At 44.1% G+C, this 17,529-nt stretch overlaps 1 protein-coding gene across 5 annotated transcripts in view; it reads right to left on the reverse strand.

Annotated features, from left to right (window-relative positions):
• Positions 1–17,529, reverse strand: part of creb5b (cAMP responsive element binding protein 5b) — a 61,450-nt gene extending 43,921 nt beyond the window's left edge. For 2 of the 5 annotated variants that reach the window (XM_010884541.4, XM_034289147.1), the window contains exons 1-5: positions 17,464–17,529; positions 10,886–10,963; positions 8,905–8,998; positions 6,412–6,548; positions 4,721–4,863 (exon numbers count right to left, since the gene is read on the reverse strand). In XM_010884541.4, the coding sequence (XP_010882843.1) occupies positions 4,721–4,863; positions 6,412–6,548; positions 8,905–8,998; positions 10,886–10,939 (428 nt within the window). In that variant the 5' untranslated portion in view covers positions 10,940–10,963; positions 17,464–17,529. Of the gene's footprint in view, positions 1–4,720; positions 4,864–6,411; positions 6,549–8,904; positions 8,999–10,885; positions 10,964–15,086; positions 15,164–17,463 lie in introns of those variants that run through there. The other 3 variants (XM_010884542.4, XM_034289146.1, XM_010884544.4) reach the window with 3 other exon arrangements.

A 17,529-nucleotide genomic window follows, 5' to 3' on the forward strand; every position in this document is an offset into this window, starting at 1 on the left:
GACAGAGGGATGGAAAGAGGCACTAGTTGCCCCTGATGATTTCCGGAGGAGAAGCTGAGGGGTTTCCTACACCCCTTTATCCCGCTGCTGTTTCCTGCACTCTCTCTTTCTTTCTCTTGCTCTGCTCTTTGATCTCTGCTCTCTCTCCTTCTTGGTCCCAAATGGCATCTGAATCCCTTAAAACCAGAGGTGTAAAAAGTACAAAGTAAAAGTAGCCTAGTCAACTGGGTTCGGATGTGTACACCACTTTAGGGAAGTGTCTAATTATGATCTAAGTAACCAGGTAAATGGAGTTCAAAACTAACCAGTGATCAGTTAAATATAAAGGAGAGGGTAAATGATCAATTAAGGTCACTGGTTAGTTATGAGCTCTGTTTACCTGGTCGTAAAAGCTCTTCCTTAGGAACTTCCCAAAACTGGTGAACACAGCCAAGTACTTGAACTTTGTACTTTTCACACCTCTGCTTAAAACTGACTCATTTTTTTGACCAGGGCTTTTTAACAATGTACTGGGGGGCGAATAAGGGACTACGGCGGCGTCCAGGATGCACACTGTCTCTGTGTGAGTCGCCTGATGTACATGTTAGTGTTTCCTGAGTCATGTGAGGAGACATCATGATGCTTGTTGTGAAAAGCAGGCCCCTGCTGCAGGGTTAGGGAAACCCCTCAATCCTACAGCCAGTGGCCTGCAAAGCAAGGACAGACTTGTTACCTTGGATATGGCCAATTCCATTTAAAATCCCAGTCAGTTAAAACCAAACACCAGATTCCAATTCCAAACTTGTACGCGCTGAAAGGCATTTAAAGGAATGTGAACGTTCTCTTCCCACACTGCCTGATTCATATCCTCCATCAGCGCAGTCAGTGTTAACGATCATTCAATATTCAAGGTCCTGACGTATTCTAACCAAACGGGTGGGTTTAGACACAAATGGGTGACGTGGGACCCACATGTGTGTCGGAGTGCACGCTAGCCCCATCTTTGCAACCACTGGCTGGAGTTAGACACAACCGTCAAGCACATGCTTGTTACAGGCTTCTCCACTTAGTGACAGGTTTTTCATTCAAATAAAATTGTTTCCCGATATGTGCCATCCATCAACTTTATTTGCTTGAAGTGTCCGGAATTATTTCTATGTAAGGCTGTTTGTGACCGAATTTGCAGTAAATATTTCTAAACCAGCTGCAGTGTGCGTCCACCGGGGCCAACTGACTGACCGCCAAACAGTCAGCGAGCCATTCTCCAGACTAGTGTCACCGCACGGCCTTGGCACGTTCAGAACAACCCCAAAACAGACCGGTTTAAAAACAGCCTGTTCGGGCAACGCAGAAGATGCATTAATCAGAGTCTACTGGGGTTTTACTTTCAGTACACACCACAAACAGATGATTTTCTGATTATCTCAAAGAAAATAAAATTCAGATGGATAAATCTGTGTGGTAGAATAATTTGACCAAACAAAATGTTCTTCAGTGTAATAAACGACCAGTGAACTTTGCACATGGAAAATTCAGTGTAATATACTTGATCACTGCAATTGAAGTTCAGAATGACAGATTGGATGGTATTTGATATCAAAAGACCTTGATAACTAAACTGAAAGTAAGGGCCATATTTGGAAAAACATAAACATGTTTATTTGGAGTTTATTTGACAGGGACATTGCTCAACTTATCTGTGTATGAGCCAGATTAAGGCAGCTGGCGATTTTTCAACTTTAGTCAATCCCCAAAAATACTGAAGTCATTATCCTTCTCTGAGTTCGTCTCCAGCGAGGTGGGGGGTCCAGTCTTAGATGACAGGTAAAGCCAGGTAAAGCAGACCTGTCTCTCAGTAAAAACCAGTATCTCTCTCAGTACAGACATGTCTGTCTCTCAGTAAAGGCATGTCTGTCTCTCAGTAAAGGTCTGTCTTGCAGTCAAGACCTGTCTGTCTCTACATAAAGGTATGTCTGTCTCTCCGTAAAGACATGTATGTCTCTCCATAAAGACAAGTCTGTCTCTCCGTAAAGCTATGTCTGTCTCTCCGTAAAGGTATGTCTGTCTCGCTGTAAAGGTATGTATGTCTCTTAGTAAAGGTATGTCTGTCTCTCCATAAAGGTATGTCTGTCTCTCCGTAAAGACATGTATGTCTCTCCATAAAGACATGTCTGTCTCGCCATAAAGGTATGTCTGTCTCGCTGTAAAGGTATGTCTGTCTGTCCATAAAGACAAGTCTGTCTCTCCGTAAAGCTATGTCTGTCTCTCCGTAAAGACATGTCTGTCTCGGCGTAAAGGTATGTCTGTCTTGCAGTCAAGACCTGTGTGTCTCCCCGTAAAAGGTATGTCTGTCTCTCCGTAAAGACATGTATGTCTCTCCGTAAAGGTATGTTTGTCTCTCCGTAAAGACAAGTCTGTCTCTCCGTAAATCTATGTCTGCCTTTCTGTAAATACATGTCTGTCTCTCAGTAAAGGTATGACTGTCTCTCAGTAAAAACATGTCTGTCTCTCCGCAAAGGTATGTCTGTCTCTCCGTAAAGACAAGTCTGTCTCGCTGTAAAGACATGTCTGTCTCTCAGTAAACGTATGCCTGTCTCTCAGTGAAGACATGTCTGCCTCATTACTAGCAGACAGTGATTGCTCCTCCTCCAACTCAAGAGGATGAAATTCCACTCTTGTCTTCGCCTGTACAAAGAGATGGGTGTCAGTCAGGCTTACTGATGACTCCCACATCCAATATTCACCAGACGTAGGTCCAAAATGCCACCCTATTCTCCACATAGTGCGCTACTTCTGAAGTGCGTTCCTCCAAAACAGTGCACTATGTAAGTAGAGGGATGCCATTTGGAACACACCCCGGCTTTTCTTTCAGTGGCAAATCTGACTTGGCTGGACCCGGGCTTGCTTAACACAAAGCCACCTTAACACAAACCTAGTTTCCCATTGACATACTGCATATGCACTGCATAATGTCATTCTAGTTCTAGGCTGAACGTTTTACAATAGCTGGGAGAGAAAGCGAGATACGGGGAGAGATGAGACAGAGGGTGAGAGAAAGGCAGTTAGAAAGAAGAGAGAGACGGAACAATGGACCACATGTAATAGCATTTGATTGTATAAAAAAAAAAAAAGAAAACATGGTAATTGCGTGTGCCTCTGGTGATTCAGGAAGGAGATTGTCCAGTCTGGGATTCTCCATAGTACGAGCAGTCGGACATCAGCAGGATGACTGTCACTGAGCTGAGACTACACAGACAGGATGACCACGCCTGGCCGGTTCTCCTTCAATCCACTTCTCCCTACATCTGGACTGCCAATGAGAGGCCTGTGCTTGTGTGTCCACAGACGCGCAGTTCAGTCTCTCCATTTTCTGACACCAAGACAGATAGAAAGGGAAAGCCAGAAAGAAAGCGAGGAAACAGCACAAACGCAAGAGGGAGGTCGGGGGGGGCGGGGGGTTCTTCCCCAACACGCTGATACCCCCCCCACGGGCCAGGGGCCGGGGGGTTCACTGCCTCATGGGGAGGCACAACACCGGCGTTCCAGAGGTCCCTGATGCCTCGACGTCAAACCCCCATCTGGATGTTTACAGAAACTGGCCTTAACTTTCACGGGTGTTTGGCATATTACATACTTCGAAATTAACCGGCACGGTAAGAAGGATGAATGCCACAGTCATGAACGCCGTTCATCAGCACGTAAACATTCGCATTTTGAATTCACACATTTTGAATTCACACATTTGGAATTCACACAATTTATATTCACACAATTTCACACATAATTCAATCACTTCTCGTTTTCAAGAAGCTGTGTGACATAAGTTTCCATTACAGAAGGGATCAGAGTGTGTTCTAAAGCAGGGGAGGGGGTGTTGTGTGGTCTTCTTGTCGTAGACGTTTCAGGGCATGAAATGCTAGACCGTTGTAAAACCAGCAGTGGCTGGACATGGGCTATCAGAGATGACCTAATCTCAGCCTGTCCCCTGGGACCTTCTTCACATGCTCTGTTGAAATACACACTCGGCCAACGGCGAATCGCCTCAAACACACACACACACACACATACACACTTTGCATGTACGCCCACTAATACGCTTGAAACGCAGAAGCCTATTCCATAGGTCTCATCTACATCCTCTTATTACTCCAAATGTTCACACTCACACACACACACAGACATATACTCACACACACACACACACACATAGACACACAGACATACGTTTGTTTTTCTCTCCTTGTGGGGAACATAAAACGTAACCCTAACCTTAACCTCAGTAATGGAAACTTATGCCTAAAATGAACCTAGCACTAACACAATCTATTCTGCATGTACTATTCTAACGTAATCTATTCTGCATGTACGGTGGTATATATATACACAAACCGGCCACTTCATTAGGTACCCATCCACTTCAATCTTTGACATGTTGTGTTTTAGAGATGCCCTTCTATTCAACACAGCTTGAGTCTGGCCATTCTCCTCTGAACTCCCTCATTAACAAGGTGCCTGGATAGTGTCCTGTATTGTCAGTTACGAACTCAGTAGGAATGACAGCGTCACATCTGGTGCTGAAGATCCCGCGGTGTAACTTGACCAGAACAAATAGGCGGCGCTACCATACCGTTCCTGAGGTAAGCGCCATCATACAGCACAGAGTATTTGACCCAGGTCCAGTGTTTGTCGGGTCAACCGGGCGTGTGTTTGTTGTGGTGCTAGTTGGTCCGGAGAGCCTCACCCTATCTGCCTGTTGGTGGAGGGGGCCTGGGTGATGACGGAGCTGGACTGGGGAGACGGCAGGGCCTGCTGGATCACGATGCCACCCTCATGGTTCCCCATCCGAGAGTGATGCTGCTGACTCTGGCCATGTAGAGATATGTTCTGGAGGGGGGGGGGGGGGGTGAGGAAACGTTGTCACAAGCCACACCTCGCTCAGTGTTCACCTTAAACACTCAAGCAGCAGTCAGTGGTAGGAGGAAAAGGAAAAAAAAAAACAAATAATGATAGAAAGTTGCAAGCATTCGTGTCGGGGGTACCTGAGCTGGCCTGAACTCAAACCAACCTCTCGTGCTCGTTTGGCACGCGCTACGCGTCGCACTGCTCACCACGGTCGTGCCGAGACTCGCCTCCCAGCCCAGCTGACTGAGCACAACTCTTCCAACCTAAACCCCAGGTCGGCCCGGGAAGGCTAGACATGGCGTGGGTGACCTGACTGACCCCTCTGACCGCCTCCAGAACCACCCAGACCCAGACGTCAGCAGAGCTACAGCCCACGGCGTGTCGCCCCCAGACGCCCCAGACACCGGCAGGCAGTCTGACAGACACCCATGCTAGCCGGGTAATGGCCGGTAGAGTATATGGTGTCACAGGTAAAGACTCCTTAACACTGACCCATAATGCATTACACAGTAACCACTACCTGTCCAGTAACCACACTGTGGTCAGCCACGATGTCTGCCTGGGCCACGTGTGTTTCAGACACCTGACCACTGTCTAGGTCTGACTGAGTGACTGTGTGTCTGTCCGTTTGGCTGGCATCTATCTCGGTCTGATCTTAGAGTCAGGAGGAGGAAATGCGACTCCCACTATCAGTGCTTCTGTTTCTCTGAGGGAGATGAAGCGCGGAGCTGTTTGAAGTACAGCTGGCTGGGGGCAATCTGATCTCCTGCTCTCTCACCTGTGGCAATCAGGTCAGTCCTTCAACCCCTTTGTCTGTCTTTATGCCTGTCTGCCACACAGCCTGCCTGTCTGTCTCTCTGTATACTGCAGACACCTGATCAGAGTGTGTGTGGTGGCTGGAGGAATGACGGCTGATGACAGTCCAATATAAACGGGACTACCCATAACAAACCTGTCAGCTTACAGTTGTACGTTCACGAGGGCTTCCCCCGATCTCACTCAGAAGCGGAGCAAAACCCACAGCATTGGGTCTACTTCAACGGGATGGTTTTGGCAGGAAAACAGATTATCTGACCCCATGTCAAAATCACTTTAAACATCCCACATTTAACAAGCCACCTTATTCACGTTAATAGTGTACACAAAGCGGACCGACAGGCTGCTAGGCACACACGTTTGTGTCTCTTACATGCAAGCCCCACTTTCCTGAGGATCTGTCCTTTTCACACATTTTCCTTGGGTTTAGAAGTGCGTAGCCAGACAAGGCCGGTGTTTTGTGTTTGCACTACTGTATCACCGCTTTATTTCAATTTGTGAATGTAGGCAAATTAGGCACATATCGTTTTATTACAAATCAATATCAGAAACAAACAAGAGAAGTGCATTATAAGGAAAATAATAGTGACAATAAATAGGTTTCATAATTCTGTTAATATCGTTTGGAGTATCTTCTCTAACCGTAACATTTGTTCAAAGTGCTCACAGACCATTGAACAGTTTCTAGGTGAGTATTTAGTTTAGTTGTCTTACTCTCATTTTCTCTACCTGTTTGTTGTCCTCTTCTTCCTGGGCCTTCCGGAACTCCTGCTCTATAGAACAGTCCAGTTCGCTGAACAGTCCCACTTCTTCACAGTTTTTCAAGAAGCGTGTTGGGGTCGGGGTCTGGTCTGGAAAACAACAGAGTCCTGAGGATTATGAAATGACAAGAAAAGTCTGGCTTTGTCAGGAAAACGGATTTAAGAAACCGATTCAATAAGGTAAAATGTAATATAAACAATAGTTTTAAATAAGTATACCTCAATTTAATTTTGATAGCTAGCTCTGAGAGAGATACACAACACAGTATTCAGCAATGTTAACTGACAGGATTGTTTAACGGTAAAGAAAAGTTTCTGTTTTAAGGTAGAGCAGCAGATAAAAATGCTACACAGGCATACAGTACATTTCACAAAGCTAATATACATTGTAAATAGTGGGCAAAGCCACTCTTCTTAGACAATAGACAGAAATACTACTCTCACTCGTGACATTTCAGTTAACGAAGTCCAGACCCCACCTGCATAGTGGGGGGGCTCATTTGTTCTGTTCTGTCAGGCAGTGTGTTTCAGCTCAGCTTCAGGGGGGTAGAGAGGCCAGAGAGACCGGATCATGTTTCAGACAGTCCAAGGTGATTTTAGGATCAAGTCCATTTCAAAGGCTAAAAGCTAAAAGCATACTCCACCACAGAATGTTTAGCCATTCTGGCTAGACTGGGGATTGACTCAAATTTTCAACATGGTGCACCCAAAATATAATTCTGACCAAACCCAGTTTGGCTTTCCCCATCGGGAGGGTGAGAGTGTACCTCTTCTATTAATAAAGATTTTTTAAAAACATGAGCGTGGACCCAATATCCAATTCCAGAAAAGTGTGATGACATGCTAAATCATCACGGTTGTTGGAGGAACCGACCAAATGTTGGTAAAATGAGGTCAGCTTGGGTCGTACATATCAGAAATAGGAAAAATAGCTTGGGTGGGTCTAAATCTCTTCCTGTGACAAGCCGAAGTTGTGTTAACCTCAAACAGGAGAGTCTGACTGGGTGACTTATGATCATCAACTCCCTCACATCACAGCCTGAGGGGTCCAAGGTCTCATTAAGAGAAATGGTCAGAGTGAGCCATAACTCAGACCGGGGGGGGACAGGGGACAGGACTGGGGCGGGGGGGGGGGGGGGGGCTGGGGCACATACTGGGCTGCTCCAGAAACCTGATCCTACTGGTCTCAGAGGGTAAATAATAAAGAAGAAACAACCTCCGTCAGCATCAGCTGAGCACGCAAACACACTCACGCACACACAAACATGCGCACACATGCACACACGCATGTATGCATGCACGAACACCAACACACACACACACACACACGCTGGTTCTCAGTTGTAGGCCTACGGGTAGGCACGAGAGGCCAGGAGTTATGACTTCGCCTTGGGGTTGACACTTACAGGGTCTGGACGCGATCTATAAATCACATGTTTCTTTGAACCATGTATCAATATGTCAGACCCAACCCAACCAAGTTCCTACCCCACCATCCCTTCCATACTGTCACAGATAGACAAATGAGATCTTTTGAGGAGGACAGAAAGCTAGCTGCACAATGTAGGGAAACAATAATCTTTTCGAAACGTGAAAAATGTTTTACAAACATGAATTTCTCATGAATGTCAGTGTATCTTTGTACTGCCGAGCTTTGTAGAGACACCAGGTACAGCTCTGGGATTAGGCTCACACAAATGTAGGGATTAGGTTCACACAAATGCAAGGAATAGGTTTACACAAACGTAGGAATTAGGTTCACACTTATGTAAGGATTACGTTCACACAAATGCAGGGAATAGATTTATACAAATGAAGGGATTACGTTCACACAAATGTAGGGAATAGATTTATACAAATGAAGGGATTACGTTCACACAAATGTAGGGATTATATTCACACAAATGCAGGGAAAGGTTTACATAAATGTAGGGATTAGGTTCACACAAAGACTTCCAATGTAGGGGAACAACGCCAAAGCAGTTGAGGTCCTGCAGGGAAATAACAAGGGCTGTGTACACAAAAGGGTTGTGTACAAGAGATACATAAGACACAACATCGTGGGCATTCATTCATTAACTCGAATCGAACTCAGTCGTTAAAGTGAACTTCACTTCCCGAATGAACCTGAACCGGCCACCCTACTCCGATGCTGTATTATTGTACAGTTTTCGACTCGAGCCTTGAACAGTATCCTCCTGGGAGACTGAGAATGACCAGTCACTTTCCAATGGACGCTTAAAACACACTCACGTATTCTAGAACAAAGTTGTGTGACTGAGGAGAAATGCACGAGAGGCCCGGTCGTGTCCCAAATTGCCACTGTTCCCTGCGTACTAGGCTACGTTTTCACCAGACCCCTTACTGGCCACATCAAAAGCAATGCACGTCAGGGTGCTAGCTGGGGTGCCTAGGGGAAGGGGCACCGGGGAGGTGAGTCCCTCACCTGATAACATGTTGTCATTCTTTATGGAGGAAAACTTCAGGGTCATCTCATGCTTGTGACGGTGGATCATCAGATGGTCCTCCGTGGGGAAACGCTGCAGGAAACAGTTTCGTTATTAATATCTCATTTATCATTTGTACTGTTTAAAACAATTTTATTATTATTATTATTATATTAGCAGAATTAATTGTTGCTTTAAAAAACAGTTAGAAACGATTTAAAAGTGCAAAGCAATCTCAGAGGATGATGTGCTTAGAAAGCACCACACAAGTATAGGTTTGTTACAGTAGATACTCATATTCCTATTTGTTAGCACAGGTTTTCACCCAGTGTAATGAAACGTTGTTAAGCTCTGGTACATAGGTCCATCTTCGCACAAGGAACAAATAGGCCTCTAGAGTCTGCTATGATGGAATTTGCACCATTTTGAATTGTCTTAATAACACCTAAATGATACTATGGGATATAATGACCAATTTGAACGTAACTGACGTGTTGGGTCTATGGGCAATGTTCTAACATAGCTACCTTTTCCCAGAATACTACAGCAACAAAAAACGGCCACCATGGACCAATGAATTCATGTGGGCGGGGTCTAACATGTAAATGCAAAGCCTATAAATCAGGGTTAGAATCTTAATAGAGCTTGGTGAATGTGTTCACAACAATGGTAAGACACCATGTGTGCAAGCACATTCACCTTGACCACATGGTGGCGCTGTGTATAACACAAATGTGGGTGGTAAAGTGGGGTGACAACATGCACGCTCTGGGATATACACAGTCTTATTAAACCGTACAATGTGGATCAGTTATAGTGTCACAGATGTATGGGAGAGAGCTGGAATCTTATGGCCTCCACAAGGTTATGCGGTGTCAATGCCGAGAACACAGAATGCATTTAATCTGTTGGTGTGACCCTTATTGTGCTAAAGATTAGATAGGAATGTATTGATATACAGTATATGTAACGAAATTGATAGTATAAATATTTAATACTGAGTGCAGTTCAGGGCTCTATCATGATGGTGACGGGGGGATCATTATTTTATTAAATGATATAAAACATTGATTATTGAAAATGTACATTATTATTAGCCATAAAACAGCGGAACCTAACACTAGCTATGCTAGCTTTTCTATTCCTATGAGGAGTACGCTGTTGGTTAAAAACAATAACACCAAAGTATGCTGTGTCACACATTTCAAACAGCATTGCCAATTACTGACAAAAGTCAGGGTGTTTAAGTGAAGAGAATAAACACGATTTAACAAGGCAACCTTGGGGCTAATTTAAATGGATGCAAAAGGAAGAGTAGATGATTGTGGCCTCTGTGAAACATTATCCTGTGAGGAGTTATCATCACCTCCCTCGCTCCCTACCTCCTTGCCATTTCCTCCCCCTCCTCCATCCAGTCCCTGTAACTTTACCTCCCCTCCCCCTCCTCCCTCCAGCCCACCTACCTTCACCTCCCTCCCCCTCCTCCATCCAGCCCCCCTACCTTCACCTCCCTCCCCCTCCTCCATCCAGCCCCCCTACCTTCACCTCCCTCCCCCTCCTCCATCCAGCCCCCCTACCTTCACCTCCCTCCCCCTCCTCCATCCAGCCCCCCTACCTTCACCTCCCTCTCCCTCCTCCATCCAGCCCCCCTAACTTCACCTCCCTCCCCCTCCTCCATCCAGCCCCCCTACATTCACCTCCCTCCCGCTCCTCCAACCAGCCCCCCTACCTTCACCTCCCTCCCCCTCCTCCTTCCAGCCCCCCTGCATTCACCTTACTCCCCCTCCTCCATCCAGTCCCAATACCTTTGCTTCTCTCCCTCTCCTTCATCCCTCTCCTCTATCCATCCCACCTAACTTCAACATTCCCCTCCTCCACCCACCCCTCTATTTTCACCTTCCTATATTCACACACATACATGAACACACAAACACACACACACAGCGAAAGAGACACACACAGCCGTGTCCACGCACTCACCTGAGAACAGCCATGGGCACTGCACACAAACGGCCTTTCCTGCTCAGAGTTCATCACTCTCGCCGACTCCTCATAAAACTACAAAAGAAAAACGGGGAGCGGGACAGACAGAAAGGAACAGGGGCGGGAGAAAGACGAGGAGAGTTTAGCTGGCGGCACACGGGAAGACGTGCACAGACGTCCCTGTCACCGTGTCACTCTAGATCACTATTGACGCAGTGCCGGGAAATAGATGCCGTAATAGTCCTTTTCGGGCGTAAACATACAGAAGATAGCATTCCATCCCCTCCGGGCAGCATCCGGCGGTAGCCAGGTGAATCGCTACTTCACACGGGACGGCGACAGGACATGACATCAACAGAGGAGCCGTTTACAGCTTCAAGGCAGGGCCCAGCTTGGTTCCTGTGACCGGGGACCCGGAGACTCAAGTGGCACACCACTCCCTGTTAGGCCCGGGCTCGTGAGTACTGCGCTACGCATCTATTGGGGCCCAGCGACACCAACCGTCACCCACCACGGGGGTCAAAGCCACTCAGGGTTCCCCATCCTGCCAGGGTTCCCCGGAGAACCGCTGACCGTCGGCAAAGCTGTGGACACTGTCTATCTACGCTAACGGTGCATGGAACACCGCCCAGACACCCAGCCACAGCCGTCTCACGCCACGCCGTCAGATGGCCTGAAGGCCCCGGGCTGGACTGCTGATCAACACATTAGAAGCCGTTACACATGGGACATACGTACATCTGTTGGAGAGACGGATTACATTTATCCTTCATTCAGCTGGCAATCACATCGTATGAACTGTAAAAAATCAATTCCCGAAAGTTTTTCTAACTTGAAACAGGGAGGGCAGAATGTCTGTTGTGTGTTGGCTAAGGCTCATAAGTCAGTGTATGTAACTAAACGCGATGACACGGTCCTGTTCTGACTTGGCGATACTGTTGCCCACACGTTACGGTCCAGATCGGTCTCATTTCCATGGTGTCACACAGAAAACCCTTGGGTCTGACACAGAGTGTAGAGGGGAGGGACAAAGATCAATTTCCAAGAAAAAAAGAACAAGTAAGGTGTCCGATACACGGCAAAAAGAAAAAGGAATGTGAACTATTTACAGGTAATATACTGAAACTGTCCAAAGAAATCATATAAATAGTTGGAACAGACCTTCCAACAAAAAACATCAGGAGGGATAACTACTTTTTCCAGGAATTATTATTTCCAAGAATCCCAATACCAATGGGACGTCATGTATTGCACATGACTCTCAGCCTCTCTGTCTGTTAACAGTCCAACCTCTGTGTCTTATAACAGCATCTCTGTCTGTTAACAGTCCAACCTCTGTGTCTTATAACAGCATCTCTGTCTGTTAACAGTCCAACCTCTGTGTCTTATAACAGCATCTCTGTCTGTTAACAGTCCAACCTCTGTGTCTAATAACAGCATCTCTGTCTGTTAACAGTCCAACCTCTGTGTCTTATAACAGCATCTCTGTCTGTTAACAGTCCAACCTCTGTGTCTTATAACAGCATCTCTGTCTGTTAACAGTCCAACCTCTGTGTCTTATAACAGCATCTCTGTCTGTTAACAGTCCAACCTCTGTGTCTTATAACAGCATCTCTGTCTGTTAACAGTCCAACCTCTGTGTCTCATAATAGCATCTCTGTCTGTTAACAGTCTAATCTCTCTGTCTTACAACAGCATCTCAGTATGTCTGTTAACAGTCTAATCTCTCTGTCTTACAACAGCATCTCAGTATGTCTGTTAACAGTCCAACCTCTGTGTCTCATAATAGCATCTCTGTCTGTTAACAGTCTAATCTCTCTGTCTTACAACAGCATCTCAGTATGTCTGTTAACAGTCTAATCTCTCTGTCTTATAACAGCATCTCAGTATGTCTGTTAACAGTCTAATCTCTCTGTCTTACAACAGCATCTCAGTATGTCTGTTAACAGTCTAATCTCTCTGTCTTATAACAGCATCTCAGTATGTCTGTTAACAGTCTAATCTCTCTGTCTTATAACAGCATCTCAGTATGTCTGTTAACAGTCTAATCTCACTGTCTTATAACAGCATCTCAGTATGTCTGTTAATAGTCTAATCTCTCTGTCTTATAACAGCATCTCAGTATGTCTGTTAACAGTCTAACCTCTCTGTCTTATAACAGCATCTCAGTATGTCTGTTAACAGTCTAACCTCTGTCTTATAACAGCATCTCAGATGCCTGCTAACAGCTTAACCTCTCTGTCATATAACTAGCCTTTCAGTATGTCTGTTACTAACCTCTGCATTATAACAGACTCTCAGTATGTCTGTTACTAAACTCTCTGTCTTATAAAGAGATCCTCTTTCTGAGAGGTAGTTCAATTAAATTCAAATAACATTTCCTGAAGGAACTTTGTGTGGTGACAAACTGATACATGACAAATAACAACAAAAGCAACATAAAAAAAAAACATGTACAACGCAATATATTCAATATTATCTATGTTTTGTTATTGATAAATGATCAGGCGTCTACTTCATTTGGATGAAGCTGGAGGATACAATCAAACAAATCCATGAAGAAATGCTCATTTCACATGATGACGCTTGACACAAATTTTCTCTGAATGTACACACAAATAATATCAGTCAACTATATATCCCCCCAACAACGGCAAATGCTTTGTCTATTCTCTATTTGAACAAACACTGAAAGCTAGAAAAGGCCACATATGAGGTGTTTAGCATGAATATGTTCATACATGATTTGCATGTGTGATATTTCTTTTTAACAGTACAGACTATTTCCTTCAACGCAATCAAAACATTCAAATGGTGTGTAAAGTTAACCAGAGCACTTTTCCTCACAGGCTACTTCTGTGGAACAGCCTACTGGGAAAGGTCTGGACAGGGTCCCTCTGTCAGAGGGCAAGGAGAGTCTCCCTCTCTCATTCCTTCCCTCTTTCTAACCATCTCTCCTTTCTCTCTATTCTGCCTTTCTGTCTTTCTTAATCATCACACTTCTCTTTTTCTCACCGCAACTCAATTCCTCCATTCTCTCTGTCTCACTCTTATCCTTAACATGGTCTGTTTCTCCTAACAACAACTCAATTCCTCCATTCTCTCTGTCTCACTCTTATCCTTAACGTGGTCTGTTTCTCCCAACAACAACTCAATTCCTCCATTCTCTCTGTCTCACTCTTATCCTTAACGCGGTCTGTTTCTCCTAACAACAACTCAATTCCTCCATTCTCTCTGTCTCACTCTTATCCTTAACGCGGTCTGTTTCTCCTTACAACAACACAAAAAAGTGCTGTTCCTCTTTCCTCTGTGAACATAGATGGGCAATATGGCTGATGATGTGTCGAACACTTGCTGTAACAAAATCAGCAATTTACTACCTAAAATGGCACTTTTACAAGAAACTGAAATGTATGGATCGATAATTATGTGATTGTACACTTGAAAGCAAGCTCTCCACATTACACAGGCCCAAAACTGGTAGGAAAGGTATAATATTAAAAAGATTGGTCTGAACACAAAAGACCTGGATACATTTTTTTAGGTTTACCAAGCTTTGTTCCCCAAGCAGAACTCCTGCCACCACATTACCAACAAGTAAAACCTCTCCATCAATTCTTCTGACAATTTGATCGGGCTTATGTTTCAAAACCTATCCAAATGTCCTTCAGAAAACCACAAGACTGACAACCAAAAGGAAATAATTCATATTAAATTTCCACACATTAGGCCAGTACTTTGTTCACATTAGTCATTACCAGAGTAGGAAATATGATTGATTTGAGGCTCTTTCCACCAGAAATCAGTAAACTCACCACGTTGAACAGGAAATTTAAACCAGAAAACGCATAAATCATTGAAACAAGGACTCCAAATAAGCCCCAGTGAGATCTCCCAGTTGCCGCTCTGGCCTTCTAAATCGCACAATGTATTTTCCTTTCAATAGGGCTTTCATTTGATATAGATGTTTTGGTTCAGCAGAGGAAATTTGGTTACACTTTACATTAAGTGGGCCCCGATGTGAAAGAGGGGAAGGATTAGTGAGAGGAGTACAATTTCAACAGGGACCGGGAACGAACTCTGCAGGTAGGGCACATATTACAATTCAAACAGTATGTTGAGGTGTGTATATGTGTGTGTGTGTGTGTGTGTGTGTTTGTCGTATGCTGGGGGGGAGTTACAGCAAGCAAGCACAAACCTGCGCTGCAACTTGAATCCCCTGTTGCTCCTCTGGCCCTTCAACATGACAGGTTCAAGGTGGGATCACTGGAAGCCCTGAGGCGAGGAGCAGCGTTCACTGAGACAATGCTGTGATTGCTGTGAAGCAGTCACATCGAGCCTACACTGTACATATGCACATAGAGGGGCCCCTCAGGAGCAACGCTCAATCACTGTCAACAGTCACCTCTCACCGTGTGTAAACTGTGTGTGTGTGAGTCCCAAGAAATACAGGAACGCCTCCCACCCCAGGGTTTTACCAGTCAAGACACTCATAGTGTGGATAACCGGGTTCCAGGTAAACCTGAAGGTGCAAGCGGAGAGGCCCTGTGTCCCCAGACAGATAACATAAGGCCTCTTCACTGTAACAAGCGTGAAGGAAGATGTGCCTTTCTCTGACATCCACACAGGGAAGGTGTTTGTGTGAAGCTCAGGACTAAACTGTACAAACTCTTTATTGTACTGCCATTATTTTTTGGTTTTTTAAAACGTTTTTTCTCATAGAAAAAACTAAACGTAAACATATTGCTGACAGTTTTAAAAGTCGGCGTGAGTAATATTTTACATCCTAATTTATACCTAGTTAGATTTAAAAGCGTATGTTTAAAACTGGAAGAATTTACAGTTGATCAAAAGCTCCTTAACAATGGTGTATATCTGTTGTAACTAAATAAACGTATTAAGATAATTAATTAGTTAACATACTTTGTTGATATGGTTAATTATTTAGAGTTAATTTGTAAATTAGGCCTATTGCTATTTCATACCAATGTTTATGATCATAGCAGCTGATTTATAGTGACAGATTAGAGTCACAATTTATCATCTTCATGTGTGATAAATTCATTAGAAATACGACTCAATTGAAGAGGTATATACGTGTGTCATTCCTTATAATCGTGTCCACCTGTCTAGTCTGTTAGATAAAAAAAAATATTTTACAACTGCTCTTCAAACACAAGCAGATTTTCTACCAAATACTGTAACTACTCTGTTAATAACAAAACTTGTTTCAGTCATACCTTACCTCAGACTACATTTTCCTTTTTTACAATAGGCCTGAAATAATTTTAATAATACACCACTACATGGTGTTATTTTATTTCTTAAGCTGTATTAATCATCAGAGATATACTGATGAACGATAATTAAATTTAGCTAAACCACTTAGTCAATAAAAGTAGTTATTAACAATATAATCTTCATTGTTGTCCTCTTTACATTAACGTATGTAAGCTTTAAACCAAAAGAAGAGGGGCTCCAGATAAACTTGTTATATAGCAAAAGCGAGGCCTGAGAGAGAAAAAATTGAAACTGACAAATGGAGAATGGTTTACCATCATTTAAACTCAACGACAATCTAATCATAAGATTAAAACATATTTTTCAGCCGCGGGCACTTAAAGTCAAGTGTGCACAGTCAGCAGAACCGCTGAAACCTTCAATACCTCGGCGGCGGTTAATCAAGTAGCGACTGCTAGCCTGCAGAATGACGTAATGTTTCGGTTAGATTCGTTTTTAAAATGAATTGTGAACAGAATTATAGTCCACCACAAAATCATAAACATGTCTTATTTTTATCGATGGAATGATAGCCCCCCTTTTGCTACTTTTATCGTTGTCGAGGTGACCGTTTGTAAACGCTGTCCCGTCCTGTTCCGCAGCCCTGTTTGACGCACAGGACACCAACGTCCTGACGTTGGCTGTATTCATCCATGGACGGGACAGGGGGGACAGTGATGTAAAATTAATCAAACTTGAGAATCCCGAAAGGTATGGCTTTGTAAAGCGCAGCAAAACAAATGAACAAGTCACCTCGAGTTATTTCGGCAGCATGTGTCAATGTTTTCAGCTGATTCTTCCAAATGTAATCTTTAGGAATAGTGCATCATAGGCAACCCTGCACGGGCCCTCGGTAGTAGCCAACACATAGGTTAGCTAGTCTACAATTTGCGGGGTTGACTAAATTACTATGGTATCTAAGGAACTGACAGCCTGTAAGCATGAGAGCAACACTTGACTCCCCGCGCTCAACTTCATCAACATTCAAAAGTCACTCCACGCGCGTCCTGATAGCGTACCTGAAGATATTGCAGTGAGGTGATATTGCAAGACTGCTGCTACACAGAAATAGGTTAAAAACACTTTTCTGCTAATAATGCAATATGCACGCGACAATAATGTTCAATCAAGCAAATCTATACAGTAGAACTCCTCACTATTCTGTTAACGCGATTCTCAACAACTTGTCAGATCAACAGTAAAACGACATAAGGTAACGGCACGAAAACCAAAATAACAATCTATAATTGCACATTTATAATTTATTGTAGTGAAATGCAATAATATAAACTTACCAAACAAGTGTAGAAAATATGCAGCAGTCGCTCAGAAGGATCCACGTTGGACTGAGAAAATATTAC

This window comes from Esox lucius, chromosome 20, assembly GCF_011004845.1.
Source record: "Esox lucius isolate fEsoLuc1 chromosome 20, fEsoLuc1.pri, whole genome shotgun sequence".
NCBI classification, from domain to species: domain Eukaryota; kingdom Metazoa; phylum Chordata; class Actinopteri; order Esociformes; family Esocidae; genus Esox; species Esox lucius.